Source organism: Dendrobates tinctorius, unplaced genomic scaffold, assembly GCF_039654945.1.
Source record: "Dendrobates tinctorius isolate UK_male_01 unplaced genomic scaffold, ASM3965494v1 ptg000104l, whole genome shotgun sequence".
Taxonomy (NCBI): domain Eukaryota; kingdom Metazoa; phylum Chordata; class Amphibia; order Anura; family Dendrobatidae; genus Dendrobates; species Dendrobates tinctorius.
Genome location: NW_027361772.1, coordinates 12,939,369 through 12,958,488, shown reverse-complemented (window position 1 = coordinate 12,958,488; position 19,120 = coordinate 12,939,369). Strand labels below are relative to the sequence as shown.

The window sequence follows — 19,120 nt, the reverse complement described above, 5'->3', positions numbered from 1 at the left end:
CCACCGGGGGCAAAACTAACTTTAAGCAAACAGCTTAAAGGAAAATAAAAAGGTTACTTGTGCAAAATCTGTCATAATCCAACCTGGATCATGACAGAGTTAAGCTGGAGTACAGTATGGTCACCATACTGTGCATGTGAAGGGTGCTGTGGAAGAATTCACTGAGCAGGTATCAGTGTTTTTGTGGCACTTTTGTTGGCATCATACCTTAAGGAGGAAATGAAAGGAGAATCTAGGGTTTCAGTAGGAGGAAAATTACTTTTCAAAGGTTTCAAAGCTGTGAGATGAGCTCTTCTGTGGCCCCGCCAAATATTAATGCTGATGGGGGGGCTCAATTAAAACTTTTGCTATGGGGCCCCATGATTTCTATGTAGGCCCCTGCCTGTCACCACAATAAAATCCACTGAATCGCCAACAATAGATACTTAAAAAACCAGATTAAGATGTAGAAAGACTCCACAAATAGAGCATGATGTTATTTTATACCAGCACCATTTCTATTCTTTAATTTCCATAACTAATCAGGAATTTATTCCCAAAAGGATTATACAGTGACAAATTACTCCGTGGGGGCAGGATTACTCATGGGTGGAGTCTGCTTGCTATGGCTGATCCAGTGGTTATCACAAGGACGTCAGTCAGGTAAGTCATCATAATTTTTATGCCCACCCTATCTGTAGACGGTGCAGAGATAGTAGTCAAATTGAGACGCAAGTGCCTTTGGGGGCCAAAAAGGCTTCATTGTCACAGAAGACACCAGAATGTTATATTAGTACATAGTCCACACATGGTCTGGTTAAAGATCTTCATTTGGTGCACAGAAACATCATGTTATGAATTTGTACCCGCCCCTGAGGAACGTGCGTTTATTCTCATATTAAAATTAATCTTTTTTTTACTTTACTAATAAACATTCAAGTACAAATAGTTCAAAATCATCTTAAAACCACACAATGGGACAGAGATTGCCTACTTAGGCCTTGTATTCCCTAGATATTTGCTTCTAGGGGTTTTTCCCCTATCTTTAAAACGTATTGAGTATGGGACCAGGGTGGGGAAAGATTTGCACCCTGCATCCCTGTATTCACCTCCCTGGACTTCAGCCGTCACGTAACATTATTTATGTTTGGAGACCAGTGGGGTCCAAAGAAACAACTGTGGAGGAGCAGCATCGGTCTGGGGAGTGAGTACAGGTTTTTTATTTTTAGCGTTCTCCCCTGGGCCCATATGCAATATGTTTTGATGTAGATGAAAAACAATTGTAAAATTTTTATAATTTTTTTTTCGTAATTAAAGGACTATTTTATCTGTCAATATTTATTACCTCTTACTTCTGCAGTATCACTGGTTAAACCCTTTCAGCTCAGGGAGTGATCACATATCTTAGCATTATGCTATCATTTCTTATGGGGGGGGGGGAACCCTTATTATTCAGTAAGTTTCTTAAAAACCACAAGGTTTAACCACAAAGAGTAAACTAATCTTGCTGCATTTCATATTTTTTGCCAATAGAAGGAGCTATAGTATTAGAGTTAAAGAGTCACCCTTGTTTTATTTATTTTTTTAAATTAATAGATACAGTGGCATGTAAAAGTTTGGACGCCATTGGTCAAAATTACTGTTATTGTGAACTGTTAATCAAGTTGAAGATGGAACGATCTCTAAAAGGCCTAAAGTTAAAGATGACACATTTTCCTTTATATTTTAGGAAAAAATATATATTTTCATTTTTTACATTTTAAAAATAAACAAAAAGGACAATTAACAGATGCAAAAGTTTGGACACCCTGTATGTTTAGTATCTTGTAGCACTCCGTTTTGCAAGTTTCACAGCTTGTAAATGCTTTTTGCAGCCAGACATGAGTCTTGTTTGATGGATTTTCATCCATTCTTCCTTGGAAAAATTCTTTCAGTTCTGTGAGATTCCGGGGTCGTCTTGCATGCACTGCTATTTTGAGGTCTACCCACAGATTTTCAATGAGGTTTACATCAGAGGACTGTGAGGGCCATTGTAAAACCTTCAGCTTGTGTCTTTTGAGGTCGTCTATTGTGGATTTTGATGTGTTTAGGATCATTATCCATGCATAGAAGCCATCCTCTCTTTAATTTCAGTTTTTCTTACAGATGGTCTTATGTTTGAATCAAGAATTTGTTAAAATTTCATTGAATCCATTCTTCTTTCTACCCGTGAAATGTTCCCTGTGTCATTGGCTGAAACACAACCCCAAAGCATGATTGATTCACCCCCATGTTTAATGGTTGGCGAGATGATCTTTTCCTGAAATTCTGTGCCCTTTTTTTCTCCACACATACCTTTTGATCATTGTGGCCAAAGAGTTCTATTTTAACCCCATCGGTCAACAGAAATTGTTTCCAAAATGCATCAGACTTGTTTAGATGTTCTGTTGTATACTTCTGATGTCTCTGAAGAGTAGAACAATGTACCACAACTCCAGTGTCTGCTAAATCTTCGAAGGTGTTTTGCAGTCAAGCAGAGGTTCTGATTTGCCCCTCTAGCAATCCTACAAGCAGCTTTCACTGAAATTTTGCTTGGTCTTCCAGACCTTATATTGACCTCCACTCTTCCTGCTAACTGACATTTCTTAATTACATTTCAAACTGAGGAAAAGGCAATTTGAAAACGCTTTGCTATTTTCTTATAGCCTACTCCTGCTTTGTGGGCCTCCACCATTATCATTTTCAGAGTGCTAGGCAGCTGCTTAGAAGAACCTGCTGTTTTTTGGCACAAGGTTAGCGGAGACTGAGTTTTTATAAAGCTGGGAAATTTGCATCACTTGGCCTTTCCTAATGATGATAGTGAACAAGCCATAACCCTAACAGGCTAATTAAGGTCTGAAACCTTGGTCAAAGTTATCTGAACACACAAATCTCCACGGGTGCCCAAACTTTTTCATAGACCTATTTTCTTTTTTGTAAATTTTAAATTGTATTGAATGAAAATATATATATTTTTTGCCTAAACTATAAATTAAACGTGTCATCTTTAACTTTAGGCCTTTTCATGGCATCTTCAACCTGTTTAACTGTTCACAATAACAGTAATTTTGAAGGGGGTGCCCAAACGTTTACATGCCACTGTACACATAAAAAAAAAATCTTTATAATATATCTTATCAGAGAAATCTGTTCCTTTCTCCTACTGGACTGATCTAAATTCATGGGTAATACATATATAATCTGACTTCCGTAAATTACTGAGAAAGGAGATGACAGTTGGTGATTTTGAAATTCTATGGAGGGAGGAGCTAGTGGAAGACACAGACATTCTACTGCAAGTTCTGATGAAAGTACAGTTGTAATTCTCCATGAAACTTTATAAGCACCAACTGCCATCACCTATCTCAGTAATGGGAAACTTTGTACTAATTAAACACACATTTTACCCGATCAGTCCAGGAGGAGATAAAATCAGTAGCATTCATTTATGAAAACTACATTGAACAGTGGTCACCCTTTAAATTGATCACAAGTTAGTTCTTTTCAGTTTTAGGCCAAGGTCCGACAGCTATATTGGAAATCGGGCCATTCGCATCCGCAAATTGTGGATGTGGCTGGTTTCATGTACAGCTCTGTGTGCTCGTCCACATTGCCGACGGGAGCTGAAGCTTCCTTTATATTGCATGCGTTATTCTGGTCCGTAAAACATTCATTGTGTATATATTATGTGATTTATTTTTCCTTTTCATTTTTTTTATTTTTTTTACAGAACCTCAAATTCCTGAGTCTCAGAGACGTCCGGAACAGAGAAGTCCTCACAAGGTAATCTTAATCTCATGTGGTACAGCTGCTCAGCCCCTTTCACGAGCTATGCTGCAATACCAGACATAGCCTTCAGTCATGAATGGCGCTGTTCCTTGAAATGAAGCTTTTGCTTCTGAAATATTGCATAACCAAGTGTATACCAATGGTTTGTGTGATGTAGATCATCTGAATCCTGTAACTGGTGCAGTATCTAAGCTTTAAGCAGTTGTCGCAGTCAAATAGTACACTATTACTGAGTTATTACAGGGCAGTTCTTTATTCGGGACCTCCGACAATTAGCTGCCTGTCCGTGTATTACATAGGTCCGTGGACCTGTGTTATGCTTCATTTCCCCTGTGGTGGCGCTGCAGGGGATTTAAATACTTGCTGTCCGATTCTTTTTTGATTGCTGATCGCTGTGATCAACTTATTTTTTAAAGAATTTTGTAAAAAAAATTGACAGTGAACAGATCCCTTAACCATAAGCCTGAGTCAATTACTGCTTTTAGTTGTGAATGGATTTGGTGAATCAGCACTTAAAGCACCACTCCAGCATTTTAATTTTTTTTTTACCACTGGAGTGGTGCTTCAGATCTAAGTCCCCTGCCCCTTCCATCATATTCACCTTCCGACGTCTTCCCCTTCCATCACTGCTGCTCAGGTTGGTCTCCAGCGGTTTGTGACCTGCCGGTAGCGCCAATGTTTCGTGGAGCGAGCCGGAGGTTACTCTTCAATGCCAGTCAATAGGAGCTTTGTTCTGGCTCTCTTGTATTGAGAGCTTGTGATGTAGCTTCTCACTTCCAGAAGCTACCGTAACAAGATGGCGCCGCAGAACCAGAGCGGCACCGAAAAATGGAGAAGACGCTGGAGGGTGAAGATAATACAGGGGACCTGGGTTTAAAGCACCAATCCAGTGGTGAAAAAAACAAAACTATGGAGTGGTGCTTTAAAAGAGTAGAATCCTGGAACAGTGGGGTTGGGTTGGAGGGTTAAAATTAGGGTGGACGCATCAATTTTCAATGATTACCCCTTTTAGAGTTTTTTTTAGGGTTTTTTTTTGCGTGGGACCTGAAGCTCCAAGTGGGGTGAAATATATAAAAATAATAAAACTAGATGAACAGTGAATGGCTATGTGCACAAAGCAACTATTAGACGATAGAGATTTTCTCTTACGAAGTTGCCCTCATCTTTTTTATTAAGAGAGTAGGCTTCGAAGCTGAACCCACATCAACCATGAGCATGATCTTTGTTTTAATCACTCCAGGATTTCTGAACCAAAGTGGTTAAAAGAAATGACAAAAAAAAACTGATCATACTGTATACTATCTTAATAGAAGATATTGTAAAAGTATAGTAAAAAGCGTTTTATTACACTTTGGGAAGTGACCAAAATATGACAATTCTGGAGTTTTATTTTTTTTTCCCTTTTACAGTGTTTTTGTTATGGGTTAATACATTTTATATTTGGATAAATTGTACTTTTACGGACACCGCAATACTAAATATGTGTTTTTTTTTTATCGTTTTCTTTATTTTAGGGAAGGGAAAAGAGGGTGATTTCAATTTGTGTTATTTATTTTTTATATATACCGTATATATTTTTTTACCTTTTTAGTTGTTTCTTTTTTTGTTATTTTTTTTTAAACTACTTTTTTATATACTTTTTTGGTCCTTCTTGAGATTAAAAGTCTATAACATGTACTGTAATATGGAAAATTAACTATCTCCTTCAGTGTCGGACTGGGATGCCAGGGGCCCACCAGTAAATAAACGCTAGGGGGGCCCACTCATTCACTGATGTATATAATAATAAACTATGTAGTTTGGTAAATAAATGAAGGGATGCTGCCTTTGTCTGTAAACATTCAATTAAGTATATTCAGTCAAGTACTGCTCCTTTAGGAGGATGTATGGCAAATTCATGCGGTGGGTGGGGCCCACCAGGTGATTTACCTGATTAACAGTGGGTCAGTCCAGGTCTGATCTCCGTTGGAAGCCTACCGCTACTACCACTGCAAAATATTTGGCGCTGTGTCAGTGAATTAATAAACAATTATGGGTATGTGGCACTTACTAAACTTCCACAACCCCACCTTCGTTCAGCTGATCACCTGTGAGCCGACCTTCCGCCAATCTGATAGTGATGGCCTATGTTATAGGGGATATCCCACTAACAACATTTATCATCTATCCACAGGATAGGTGATAAATATTTGATCAGTTGGGATTGACTGCTGGAATCAGTGATCGATGGGGGTCCAATCACAGGTCAGGAGAACAGGGTTTGCAAAATGTCCTGTGTGAGTAGAGCAGGCCCTCCCATAGATGGTAAATGGAACAGTGTTCACACATTTGCACTATTGCACAATTCTCACAGGAGCATTGGACCCCCATTCTCAAGATTGATGGGGGTTCCAGCAGTCGGACCTCCACCGATCATACATTTGTGACCTATCCTGTGTATAGGTCATAAATGTTAGTGGAATAGTGCCTTCAAGGAAAGTCCAGAAAAACCTTTTTGGATTTCTCTTTACGAAATGTGGATGAATCCTATAAAACCATAGGACTTCGATGTTGTAAGGCGTTGAAGCTAAGCACCGAACCCCATTTATCTGCGCTCAACGCCTACGTCATTTTATTATGAATTCTTGATTGAATAGTGCTTTTACATTGACTATTGTGCTTGCATCATATCATAATAATATCTAAATGGACCTTTACAAAGAATTTCCAGAAGGCCGGAGCCAGTAATAATAATTTCTCTTCTTTATTGGCAGAGTAAAAAGAGAAAGAAAGTGCTAAGCATAAAACAAAGGTGAAGAAAGTGAAGAATGCTCTGTAATGCCACCAGATGAGAATACAATAATGGTTTATAGGGTCTTTCATTGCAGGATACGACGTGGAGTATGGGAACAGGCTTCCATAGCACCACACCACCAGGAGTCTATAGCCAATCCGCTCCTCAGCAACCCTCCCGAATCGGAGACTCCGGCTTTGCCCCCTGAAGTGCTCTATATGCTGAAAAGTATTCGGTGAGATGTCCGTGACCAGGGTTGATGTGTCCTCTGGTCCACATGTTCCTGTGTAGACCTAATCTCTTCGCGCAGGAACCATGTAAAGTTAATTATACTTTTGCTTATGTAACCATCTGTCATATCGTCTTCCCCTCCTGCTTCCCTTGTCTTGTCTAGGGTGCTGGGACACTTTGAGAGACCGCTCTTCCTGTCTTTGTGTCAACATGTGGTGTTTGAGTATTACGAAGCCGGACATTTAGTCTTCTGCCCTGGGCAGCCTGACTCGAGTATTTACATAGTCCTGGAAGGCAGACTGGAGCTTTCACTCACAGATCCAGTAAGATTTCACTTCTGATCGTCGTATCGGCATCCGTTCTGTGGTTGCTCATCCAAATTATACTTTATTCTGTATGATTGCAGGAAATTTAATGCCATTCTGCTTAGGATTGCACTAACTTCCTCCTGGCACACAGAGTAAATGCCATGCTGATTCATAGGCTTTGTAACTTGCCATCCACTCTCTTTAATATACCAGTAAGGGCATTCCCTTAAGGGAAAAAGGAGAGAAGATGGCGCTGTCTGAGCTTAGTAATTTTTTAAAAAAAGAAAAAATTAAAACACAGGGAATTCGCTCACCCGATGGAGTTGTGCATATTTTAGCACAAATCCTAAGTGATGCATGAAATAAAGCCAATAGGTGCAGCTGACCTGATGGAAACTCCTACAAGGGAGGTCTGGCAGTGCGTAATGAGGGTGGAGATACCAGGTGAAGAACGCTCCTACAAAACCAGATGTAATCAAAAGGAAAAATTGCCAGAAAGGTGTCAGAAGAACAAAATAAGGTAAATTTTTTAAGCAAAAATGCAGCGCGTTTCGGCTGTATCCAGCTCTCTGGATACAGCCGAAACGCTTTACATTTTTAATTAAAATTTTCCCTTATTTTATTCTTCTGACACTTTTTTGGTAAGTTTCCTGTTGATTATATCTGTTTTTACGGGAGCGCCATTCATCTTTTAGTGTTAGGTGTCGGGTTCCTGCAGCTGCACAGCAGGAATCCAGAGCCACGCAGCCAGTGGTCTCCCATTCCCCTCCGACCTCTCAGGGACCTGCACAGCAATCTCGGCGATCCAGACGCCCTGCTCAGACCAGTTCTCTGGGTCTGGTTGTTGCTGCCACCTCTGGACCAGCAATAGTAGCGCAGCCTGCTCTGCAGCAAGCCACTCCAGAGGCTAAGTTCTCTCACCGCGATACTGGGCATGCTCACGAGACGATCTCCCAGTGGAGATCGGGAGTCACGTGCTCAGGTCCTTCTCCTGATCTGATTGGTCCATCTCAGAGATCTGGAAGGTCCCGGAAGCGCACGGCTATAAAAGGCCCGCATGGCGGCTTGGCCATGCGCTAATATAGACTCTTATTGCTATCTGTGTGAATGATGATGAATGCATGTGCTTGCGAATGACTCATTAAGATCCCCTCCCTCTGATATTACGTGTGTGGATAGGGACTTAGTCATAGAGTCAGTGTCAGTCAGTGGCGCGCTACAGGCCACAGTTCACAACTTACAGCACTAGCGTCCGACAGTGCGCCTCCTCTTGGGCATTGTCGTGTGGCGGCTGGGTCGGTCGCCGTGCTGCAGTCAACAGCACTTGTTGGCGTCCGCGGTAGCGACGCCGCACGCACGGCAGGTCTAGACGGACATTGACCCTGAGTCTTGGGCCTAGTCCTGTGACTGTATACTGTGTGTGCACACCGCTGAGACCTGTGAGGTCAACAGGCTCAGCATTTACACTTAAGTTCTAAGCGTCTCTGTGGTGTTAACAGAGTACGCGCAATGCACACCGGGTGACGTTCAACCCCTGTGCGATATACCGCCATATTGTGCGTCTGCCATTATCTAGCAGCGGTGTAACACCTACTGCACGGTGGACCCCGGGCGGCGAACGCACTTATTTTTATTTATTTATTAGTGCGTTCCGCCGTCCCTAACAGTTAGCTCTACCCTCATCCACTCTCTTTGAGCGAACGGTTCCTTTTTACCAGCGATCTATATGTGCTTTTTTTTTTATTTCCTTGCTTGGATTGCTTCTGTCAATGTCCAATGGTTGGCCTGCCCTGAACTGAAAGCCCACCTGTCATTCTTGTTCATCAGACAGGAGAGCAGGAGCAGATAGACCAAGACCTGCCCTCATTTCCTGTATCTGACTTGGGGGTCTCTGCTGCTAAAAATGGATTGCAATAGGCAGAGGACAGTACATGAGACAGAATTGAGACACCCTGTCTTCTATAATCTGGAGATATTTTCAGGGACTGGGCAACGTACTTTTTAAAGAAAGTGATTTGCAGATTGTCTCTGTATCAGTTTCTACCAAATGAAATCAAGTTGCTTGAAAGCACAGGGCCCATTTCACAGCTCTGAGATCTGAAGCAGATTATTTGGAGCTTTGTATCAGACAATAGAGCCACAATTTCATCTAGCTCATTTCTGGGGTCTTGATAAGTATCTCTCATCTACTCAATAAACTCATAATATCAGGTATATTTCATGGTATAACGTCAGAAAATGTTATTTTCCTCGAAGGATGGCACCAGGCATTACATGAAGTCCGTGGCTCCCGGTGACAATGTGCACAGTCTGCTCAGTATTCTGGATGTCCTCACGGTATGGTATTGCTATCGGTTTTGTTTTTTGTGTGTGTGTTGTTTTTTTTAAGTAAAAATTAAGTCCTTGTTAGTATTCGGAGACTTGTACATCCCTTCTTTATCACTTAACTCCTCCATGATTTCAGCTCTACACATTTTCCGATGTCTTCCACTAGACTAAGCATGAGCACATATAATACATACGTGAACACAGGATTGTCTTCTACAGAACTACTGAAGATAAGTGCAAGAGTGGAAATAAATAAATAATTAGGAACACCTAAGTATAAAGTAAATTAAACATGTATGAAATTCACATATATGTTAACTGTGAATCTCCAACTTTTAGTTCCATGTCCAATATATAATAAAATTATGCTAACCCATGCTCTATGGTGCCCGTTCTGATGCTTTTCTTGTCTCCGGTGGTCTCTACCTCCTGGTTGAGTCTTGACACACAGGAAGTGGCTGTGAATACTCACTCAACCAGTTACTGATCACTGGTGTGGTGAGTGATTGAGTGGGTGATTCCCAACATATTCCACCACTACTTCCATTTTTGGTGGACTACAAGGTTTTGGTTCTGGTCTTGATAGCACAATTGACAATACAAAAGCTGGTCATACACCTCTACTGTCTCTGTTAGGAATAGTCAGTTCTATTGGTGACATATCTCACTATTTTCTTTCAAATTGGGGCATTTTAATTAAAAAAAAAACCTGTCTCTCTTTGCAGGGTCACCAGAGACCATACCGTACAGTGACGGCAAAAGCTGTAGAGAAAAGCACTGTATTGCGCCTTCCTGTTGAGGCATTTTGTGCTGTCTTTAAGGCATATCCCCAAAGCCTGATCCGAACTGTTCAGGTTGGTAAACGCTTCCACATATCTTATTTTTCATTGGCTTAAATATATATATCATTAATATGAGTGATAAATCTCTAGGGAATGACTTTTTTTTTGTAATAGTCTTGGCAACTCCAAACTGTGAGGTTGGAGATCACTGCTTCAAAGCCTGGCTCTACAATTAATGACCCTTGGTTAGATGTGTCCAACTATATTGATTGAGTTTTAGATTATTACATATCGTAGTTGTGAGAAGATTAATCTGTAATTTGTGTGAGGTTGACTGGTCCTATTTTTTTGTAAAACTTTTGAAGCCAGCATAAGCCTGTTGAATGTCTATGTAATATAAGGACAACTTGAGTCTACCGTCAATCCAACCACCATTAAAGACTTGCTCTCTTTTCTGGCTCAAGAGGGGATTCTATGCAGGACTCTATGATGTCCAAAAAACTGTAATGAGACAATGAGTCATTACAACCATTTTAAATTTGGTAGGTGGAGATTCCATTTCTGAGACTTCACTGCTTCCCTGTTTGCAAAGGAAGCGAAAGGGAATGTGTTCATCTCTCTTCATGGGTTTATGGAAAGATTTTGCACCTTCTACAATCTACGCTACGTGCTTTCACTGCTACCTCCACGTCTTGTCGCCTAGTGCTTTCCAGCCTGCCAAACATGGGAGCAGAGGACCCCATTTCTCCCAACACTTGAGAGTCCTAGAAATGGATCCCCAACCACAGAGGTTCAAAAAGAACCAATGTGAGAATACCATTAATATGCAATCCCCTTAGACCAACACTTGGCATTACATGGTATCAGTGCTGCCTGGGTCTTTTGACAGGTTTAACTTTTTCACCCTAAAGTTAGAGGTTACAAAAAATGACATCACAGACTGTGCACCGAGGGCCGATAGCTCTTATTCGAAAAAGATTATGCTTCAGTATGTTAATTGTGCCTTCCTGTCTTTACAGATCATTGCCCTTCGGCTACAAAGAGTCACATTCCTAGCACTCCATCATTATCTGGGACTTACTATTGAGCTTTTCCAGCATGTAAGAACCATTATCATTAGCTTATATGGAGTTTGACAAGGGTGGTGCTTACAAAATGTAACTAGGGAGGTGTCTCTCTATGATCAGGACCTCCAGGCTGAACCAGGCACTGCTCGAGCTGCAAGACCTCGTTTTACTAGAAGTATGACGCATGTTGAAGGTAAAGTTAGGATTGCCCGAGAGGGAAAGATTGGAGGAGGATAGCCTCATGTTGTAATAATAATACGAGGATTCATCAAGATATCTTCAAGCTGTTGACTACTCAGTGTTGGTCAATAACATGTCAAAATGTCATCTTTTGAAATTACTTTTCAACAAGAAGGAGCAATATTTCTTCATGTACCTGCTATTACCCATATATGAAATGTGTGACCAACCATAGAATATTGTCATTTTTATATTTTCACAAGATGACCAAGAAGATCGGGAAAGTGCCTCTATGTTATCGACAGCTGTCCGGAGACCTCCACCGCTGGCAAGTTGCAAATCTGTTTCTTCAGGAAGACCAGGTGTGAACATTGGCTAAAGTTCTCTTGTAACCATTGGTTACATAATATTAATTTAACAGGGGAACCTTTCCAAAAGACCACCTCTTTGAGAAGACCGCTCATAATCTAGACCAGACTTTTTTGTTTCAATACTTTCCCATTAGTAAAAGTTGCTAACTAGTCACAACCCCAACCTGATTCTCCTTCATCTTTTCAGTAATTTATTCTTATAGGTACACTAAACATAGACATTTTGAAAAAAGAAAACTGCCTCATCAATGCCTGCTTTAACTGCCTATTTCCCTTTATTCATAGTTTGTCTCATACTGCAACTAACAATATATAAAGAAATCTTTTCGATGTATCCCAGATTATTTCCCATGACAAACCACCTCACTGTCCTGCATTTGACTGTAATACAACTGGCTGCAGCAGGAGCCTCCCCCTCTCTGCTCTGTCAGAAGTAGGACACAATTATTGTAAAGCCACAAGTCTAATATAAAGTCCATCTGTTAGTTATTCTTCACTAGGAGAATAATCCCTGTGTTCGTTTCTGGATCCTATGACAACTTTTTGTATTAGGAATCGAGAATTGTAGACACATTTATTTTATTGTATTAATTCTCGTTGCAGCCTTCTAATCTTGTTTTTGCCTTTCTATTTTTTATAATGATAGTTTCATGTCTTGTATAGGCTTTTGGCGATCTCTGGACTGTGAGCTGGAGCAGAGTCATAGGCTCCAGACACCTACATCTTCACCTACCATGGTAAAGTTCTGCCTTTTTTGATTTGAGACTCAGCAATAGTGGTGGTAGATACTAGTAGGGGCTCTTTGCCTCAGGAGCCCAAAGGTTGATGCTAGTAGTGGCTCTTTGGCTAAGGAGCCCAAAAGTTATTCTGTCCATTAAAGAGACTGGCAGAAAGCTATAAAGGATTGGGTATATTGGTGAGCTAAATACTTTATGCTTACTACATTCTCTGGATTTTCTTGGAGGACCCAGAATTGGAGACTGAGGAGAAGATAAAAAGACTACTAGAGGATGGAATAAAGCAGCTGGCCAAACTGATGGACCTGGAGGTGACATATATTTTTTGTTTCAAATAGTGAGCTAACCAAACTAAACATTGTCCAAATATACCATACTAGATGTGGGCCCGATGCTATCGCATCGGGAGGGCAGTGACATCACGATGGGGGCAGCTCTGTGGTGCTGGGGGTGGTGACCCACCTCCGTGCAGTCCCAGCCAGCAGGAAAAACGGTGGTTTGTGGCTTGTGCTGGACATGGGGTGCGGCGCCACCAGAGGGCGCCTTCACCCCATCTCCAGCACAGGCCGCAAGCCGCGGTCTTTCCTGTCGGCTGTGACTGCACGGAGGTGGGTGGACAGGCAGGCAGCGGTGGGATCCGGCGCATGTAGTCAGGCTGTGGGTCCTGGCGGGGCTCAGGCGGCAGTGGTCCGGCGGCAGGTCCTGCGGCGGCGGTGGGGGGGGTCCGGTGTGGGTGTCCCGGCAGTGTCCCGGTCGTGGTACTGTGCAAGGGCCTGGTACCACTGGCGGGTGCCATATTGGAATACCCATCACTTGAGTATTCAAATATGGTGGTTGGCATACTTCCGGTGCGGCGCGGTGGATTGTGGGATTTGAGGACGTCCGTACGGAAGTGGATGACTGACAATTTTAGGTAAGCATATAATAGATATGCAGTGCTTTTAGAGTGGCTGTTACTAGAATTTAGAAATCTCTGAGATTCATATTATGGCTAATGAGAATATAAGAAATACAAAAGCATGTGTTTTCCAATCTTCAGGGAGTTCCTGGTGTGTTCGTATATTTATAGACTTCATGAGTATAGGCATTCTGCACATAAGTTTACGCAGTTCAGACATGATGGCAAATAGCAAAATTCATATCTGCAAATTAAGTAAAAGACACTCCCTGTGTCCACCCAGCTTAGTCACACCCCTTATCAGTTCTTTTCTCTGGTATTTTCATGAACATTACAATATCCTTTGGCTAGGGTCACACCCACCACCATATTTTCTCTCATCTGAGAGAATCGGGCCAATTTTGTTAATCCCGTTCTAATCAAATTTGATCAGAGTTTGGTCGGCATAGGATCTGATTTTCTGTAGATGTGGAGAAGATAGAAAAACAATTTCTCTACCTTCTCCATTCTGTCAGTCAGTGAAAATCGCACTGCACCCTGATGTCATCCAAGCGATGGCTGATGGTTTCTACAGACTCATTGACATGTATGGCTGAGTGCGATCTGAATATTGGGTGCAAATTGTGGATGCTGTCCGAGGAGAAAATTGGGACATGTGTACGGCACCATAGAATAATGTTTTGTCGGATTTCACTCAGACCGAAAGTACGAACGTCTGCACGACCCCTAACTGTGAAATATAATAGGCCTTAAGACATTAACTCCTTCCTTATAGTGCCGACCATACTAAACAATGTCTAAGTATACTATAAAGTATAGAACCTAAATATTAGTTTTAAAGACCTTTTTTGTATATCGGTTCAGATGTATGTAAACTGCCGCTGTCCGGTCCGCTGGGCGGGGCTTATTCACCTGCTCCCCCCCTCTCTGTCTCGCTCTACACAAGAAGAAATGCGTGGAGCAAGACAGGGAGGGGGGGAGCAGGTGAATAAGCCCCGCCCAGCGGACCGGACAGCGGCAGTTTACATACAGTCATATGTAAAAGTTTGGGCACCCCTATTAATGTTAACCTTTTTTCGTTATAACAATTTTGGTTTTTGCAACAGGTATTTCAGTTTCATATATCTAATAACTGATGGACTCAGTTATATTTCTGGATTCAAATGAGGTTTATTGTACTAACAGAAAATGTGCAATCTGCATTTAAACAAAATTTGACCGGTGCAAAAGTATGGGCACCCTTATCATTTTCTTGATTTGAACACTCCTAACTACTTTTTACTGACTTCCTGAAGCACTAAATTGGTTTCGTAACCTCATTGAGCTTTGAACTTCATAGCCAGGTGTATCAAATCATGAGAAAAGGTATTTAAAGTGGCCACTTGCAAGTAGTTCTCCTATTTGATTCTCCTATGAAGAGTGGCATCATGGGCTCCTCAAAACAACTCTCAAATGATCTGAAAACAAAGATTATTCAACATAGCTTTTCAGGGGAAGGATACAAAAAGTTGTCTCAGAGATTTAACCAGTCAGTTTCCACTGTGAGGAACATAGTAAGGAAATGGAAGAACACAGGTACAGTTCTTGTTAAGCCCAGAAGTGGCAGGCCAAGAAAAATATCAGAAAGGCAGAGAAGAAGAATGGTGAGAACAGTCAAGGACAATCCACAGACCACCTCCAAAGACCTGCAGCATCATCTTGCTGCAGATGGTGTCACTGTGCATCGGTCAACAATACAGCGCACTTTGCACAAGGAGAAGCTGTATGGGAGAGTGATGCGAAAGAAGCCGTTTCTGCAAGCACGCCACAAACAGAGTCGCCTGAGGTATGCAAAAGCACATTTGGACAAGCCAGTTACATTTTGGAAGAAGGTCCTGTGGACTGATGAAACAAAGATTGAGTTGTTTGGTCATACAAAAAGGTGTTATGCATGCGCTGTATTGTTGACCGATGCACAGTGACACCATCTGCAGCAAGATGATGCTGCAGGTCTTTGGAGGTGGTCTGTGGATTGTCCTTGACTGTTCTCACCATTCTTCTTCTCTGCCTTTCTGATATTTTTCTTGGCCTGCCACTTCTGGGCTTAACAAGAACTGTACCTGTGTTCTTCCATTTCCTTACTATGTTCCTCACAGTGGAAACTGACTGGTTAAATCTCTGAGACAACTTTTTGTATCCTTCCCCTGAAAAGCTATGTTGAATAAACTTTGTTTTCAGATCAGTTGAGAGTTGTTTTGAGGAGCCCATGATGCCACTCTTCATAGGAGAATCAAATAGGAGAACTACTTGCAAGTGGCCACTTTAAATACCTTTTCTCATGATTTGATACACCTGGCTATGAAGTTCAAAACTCAATGAGGTTACAAAACCAATTTAGTGCTTCAGGAAGTCAGTAAAAAGTAGTTAGGAGTGTTCAAATCAAGAAAATGATAAGGGTGCCCATACTTTTGCACCGGTCAAATTTTGTTTAAATGCAGATTGCACATTTTCTGTTAGTACAATAAACCTCATTTGAATCCAGAAATATAACTGAGTCCATCAGTTATTAGATATATGAAACTGAAATACCTGTTGCAAAAACCAAAATTGTTATAAAGAAAAAAGGTTAACATTAATAGGGGTGCCCAAACTTTTACATATGACTGTACATCTGAACCGATATAAAAAAGGTATTTATGCATGAAAGGTGCGGGGTCAGGGGGAAGCAAAAGTACTAAGAGAATCCTTATGTGACACACATTTGAATGATATCATTATATGATATCTCAAAAAAGAGGTGAGCGATTCCCTTTAAGTATTGTCCAAATAACACTAACAATGCATAAATAGTAGTGCCACATAACAACCACCATTAAGTGTTCCAATACTACCACCATTCAGTTGCCAAATAGCTCCATACATAACATTATCTGATAGCAGTGCTATCCAATCTATCTGTGTCTTGCTCAGTATTAACCCTTGATATCTTGTTTTACAGGATCCTTCCTCACTGGAGAATAAGGTGTCGCTTCATCATGTAAAGGCTGAGACCTTTATTGCACGGAAAGGAGAACAGGTTGGTTATGGAGAACGCTCCATCTCTTCCTGTTGTATTGTCATGTATTCCTTCCTATTCATGTATCAAATATCTGGTCTATATTTGACGGTCCTTCATATGTTTGACATCTCAGGTTTCCTTATGACCTCTTCTTTCCTCTCTCTAGGATGTTGGGCTCCACTATGTCCTCTCAGGCCGCCTCCATGTTTATCAAGGAGTCACAGGCCGAGAGGACTCTTGTATCTTTGTGACAGCGCCTGGTGAGATGATTGGACAGCTGACTGTTCTTACAGGAGAACCTCTGATCTTCACCGTTAGAGCCGTAGAAGACACCTCCTACCTTTGCCTGAGTCGCACTCACTTTTACCAGTCAGTTTCTTCACAATCTTCTCTGTTGCTTACCCGTATTTTTTTTAGTATTTTACACACAAAATTTCCTGAAAGATTTATTTTTACACAGTTGATTACCTGTTGCATTTATTTTGAAGAAATTACAGTGCTCAGCATAATGCTAAAGTCTGCACATAAGCATGGTATGAATTATAAGGACAGCACCGGGGTTTCTAGGCATGAAATGATCAAGTTGACTACATATTCCAACATCTGTATTTCTCCATTCTTCAAGAACGACCTCTTGTAGAGCCTCGATGCTGGATGGAGAGTGATGACAATTTGTCTCCTCAGAATTCCTCATAGGTGTTCGGTTGGGTTCAGATTAGGAGACACTTGGCCACTGAATCACTTTTGCCCTCTTCAGAAATGCAATAGTTGCCTTACATGTGTGTTTTGGATCACTGTCATGTTGGAAAACTTCCCGTCTACCAATGGCATGGAGTGATGGCAGCATCTTTTTATTCAATACATCTGTGAATTCATGATAATATCAAAGAAATGTAGCTCCCCAACACCAGCAGCCCTCATGCAGTCCTACATAAGAACACTGCCACCAACAGGTATCATTGTAGATACCATGCAGTGCACCTCACATTTGTGACACCATAATGTTTTTAAGCCATCAGTTCCAAAAACATTTATCTTTGTCTCTTCACTCCAGAGTACAGAGTACCAATAGTCTTTATATTTTTCAACATGGACCCTGGAAAATTGTAAGCAAGCTTTTTTATGCATGGGGTTTATGAGAGGCTTTCTTCGTGGACAACATCAAGGCATGACATTCCTCTGCATTGTGCCATGGGAAAATCTCAACTCTGTTTGGCTTCTTACTTCTTTAGCTAACTGCAGTGAACTTACATATCAATTTTCTTCAACTCTTTTCATCAGACAATGCTCCTGTTTAGTGTTAACTTTCATGGCCCCCAGGACATCTCTGTGAGATGGCTGCAGTTGTTAAATTTTTGTATCGTTTTTTCTACAGTATTCTGACTCATTAACAAAGCTTTGTTGAGCTTCTTCTAGCATTCTCATTTCTGGTGTAAAGAAATTAATTTCCTTCTCAGGTCTTGTGACATTTCTCTTCCATGTGGTGCCATGCACATAAAGGCCGTCCTCTGCAGCATGTCCACATCAGACATTACCTGTCTGAATCCTGCTCATATAGGTATTGTAACGGGGTCTTCCAAGCTGGGGTACCTCTTTCAGTACCACCCCGTGTTTTCTGAGGTCCGCTCTGCGTTGGCTGGAGTCTGAATGAATGACGCTGGCTGGAATTCCTCTGAGTGCATGGGCGCATATAAAAGATCACTGCTTCTCCATGTATTTCCAGTCTGACAACACTTTACTCACAGGACACAGAATATATCACACAGATACAGAGGGCCGGCCAATAGACAACGTCAGGCAAGACATGCATTACAAAAGCCACAGGTGGCCAGAGCCTGCAGATGTTTACTGTGGGAATTACAAAGGTGGGGGGAGGGCGGACACTGCTGATACATTAGGGACATGCATCTCACATGGAACCTATTATATATACATATAACTGCACAACATATTCTGGGTGCTGAGTGGTTCTGTAACACGGCTCCCCTTTTCAGCGACGCGATCGGCATACACAGTCTTATCCTCAACGGATCGGTTTGGGGATGACCGAAGTTTATGGGGTTGGTACAAGTTCCGTTTGTCGACTTAGTCCATCGGCGTTACCATTTTGTTTGCCGGGTCTGTAGTGGATGGTGAAGTCCAGAGGTTGTAGGGCTTAACTCCACCGCAGCAATCTGGCGTTGTCTCCAGAGACCCGATTAAGCCAGACTAGGGGATTATGGTCCGTTAGGAGGGAAAACTGTCATCCATACAAATATGATTGCAACTTCTTGAGTGCCCATACTACCACCAGGCACTCCTTCTCAATGGCCGCATAGCTTACTTCACGGGGCAGTAGTTTCCGACTCAGGTAAGCTACCGGGTGTTCTTGGCCGTCCGGCCCGACTTAGCTCAGTACTGCCCCCAATCCAAACATAGAAGCATCTGTATGAACAAGGAAACGTGTAGTTGGATCGGGTGCGGCCAATACAGGGGTATTGGTGAGGGCGTCCTTTAGTTGGCGGAAGGCTCCCTCACACTCTGAGGTCCAGGTTACATGGCGGGGTTGGTTCTTACGGGTCAAATCAGTGAGGGGCTTGGCTACGCTGCTGTAATTGGGAACAAATTTCCTGTAATACCCCG

The 19,120-nt window shown here is 41.8% G+C and overlaps 1 protein-coding gene across 4 annotated transcripts in view; it reads left to right on the top strand.

The window, feature by feature from the left end:
* LOC141100346 (patatin-like phospholipase domain-containing protein 6) overlaps positions 1 to 19,120 on the top strand; it is a 91,301-nt gene that overhangs the window by 28,206 nt on the left and 43,975 nt on the right. For all 4 annotated transcript variants that reach the window (XM_073588762.1, XM_073588763.1, XM_073588764.1 and 1 more), the window contains 14 exons: positions 543 to 642; positions 3,728 to 3,780; positions 6,540 to 6,577; positions 6,654 to 6,794; positions 6,954 to 7,113; positions 9,355 to 9,435; positions 10,152 to 10,280; positions 11,228 to 11,308; positions 11,396 to 11,468; positions 11,719 to 11,817; positions 12,490 to 12,563; positions 12,791 to 12,874; positions 16,439 to 16,516; positions 16,665 to 16,867. In XM_073588762.1, coding sequence (XP_073444863.1) covers positions 543 to 642; positions 3,728 to 3,780; positions 6,540 to 6,577; positions 6,654 to 6,794; positions 6,954 to 7,113; positions 9,355 to 9,435; positions 10,152 to 10,280; positions 11,228 to 11,308; positions 11,396 to 11,468; positions 11,719 to 11,817; positions 12,490 to 12,563; positions 12,791 to 12,874; positions 16,439 to 16,516; positions 16,665 to 16,867 — 1,394 coding nt within the window. The remainder of the gene's footprint in view (positions 1 to 542; positions 643 to 3,727; positions 3,781 to 6,539; positions 6,578 to 6,653; positions 6,795 to 6,953; positions 7,114 to 9,354; positions 9,436 to 10,151; positions 10,281 to 11,227; positions 11,309 to 11,395; positions 11,469 to 11,718; positions 11,818 to 12,489; positions 12,564 to 12,790; positions 12,875 to 16,438; positions 16,517 to 16,664; positions 16,868 to 19,120) is intronic.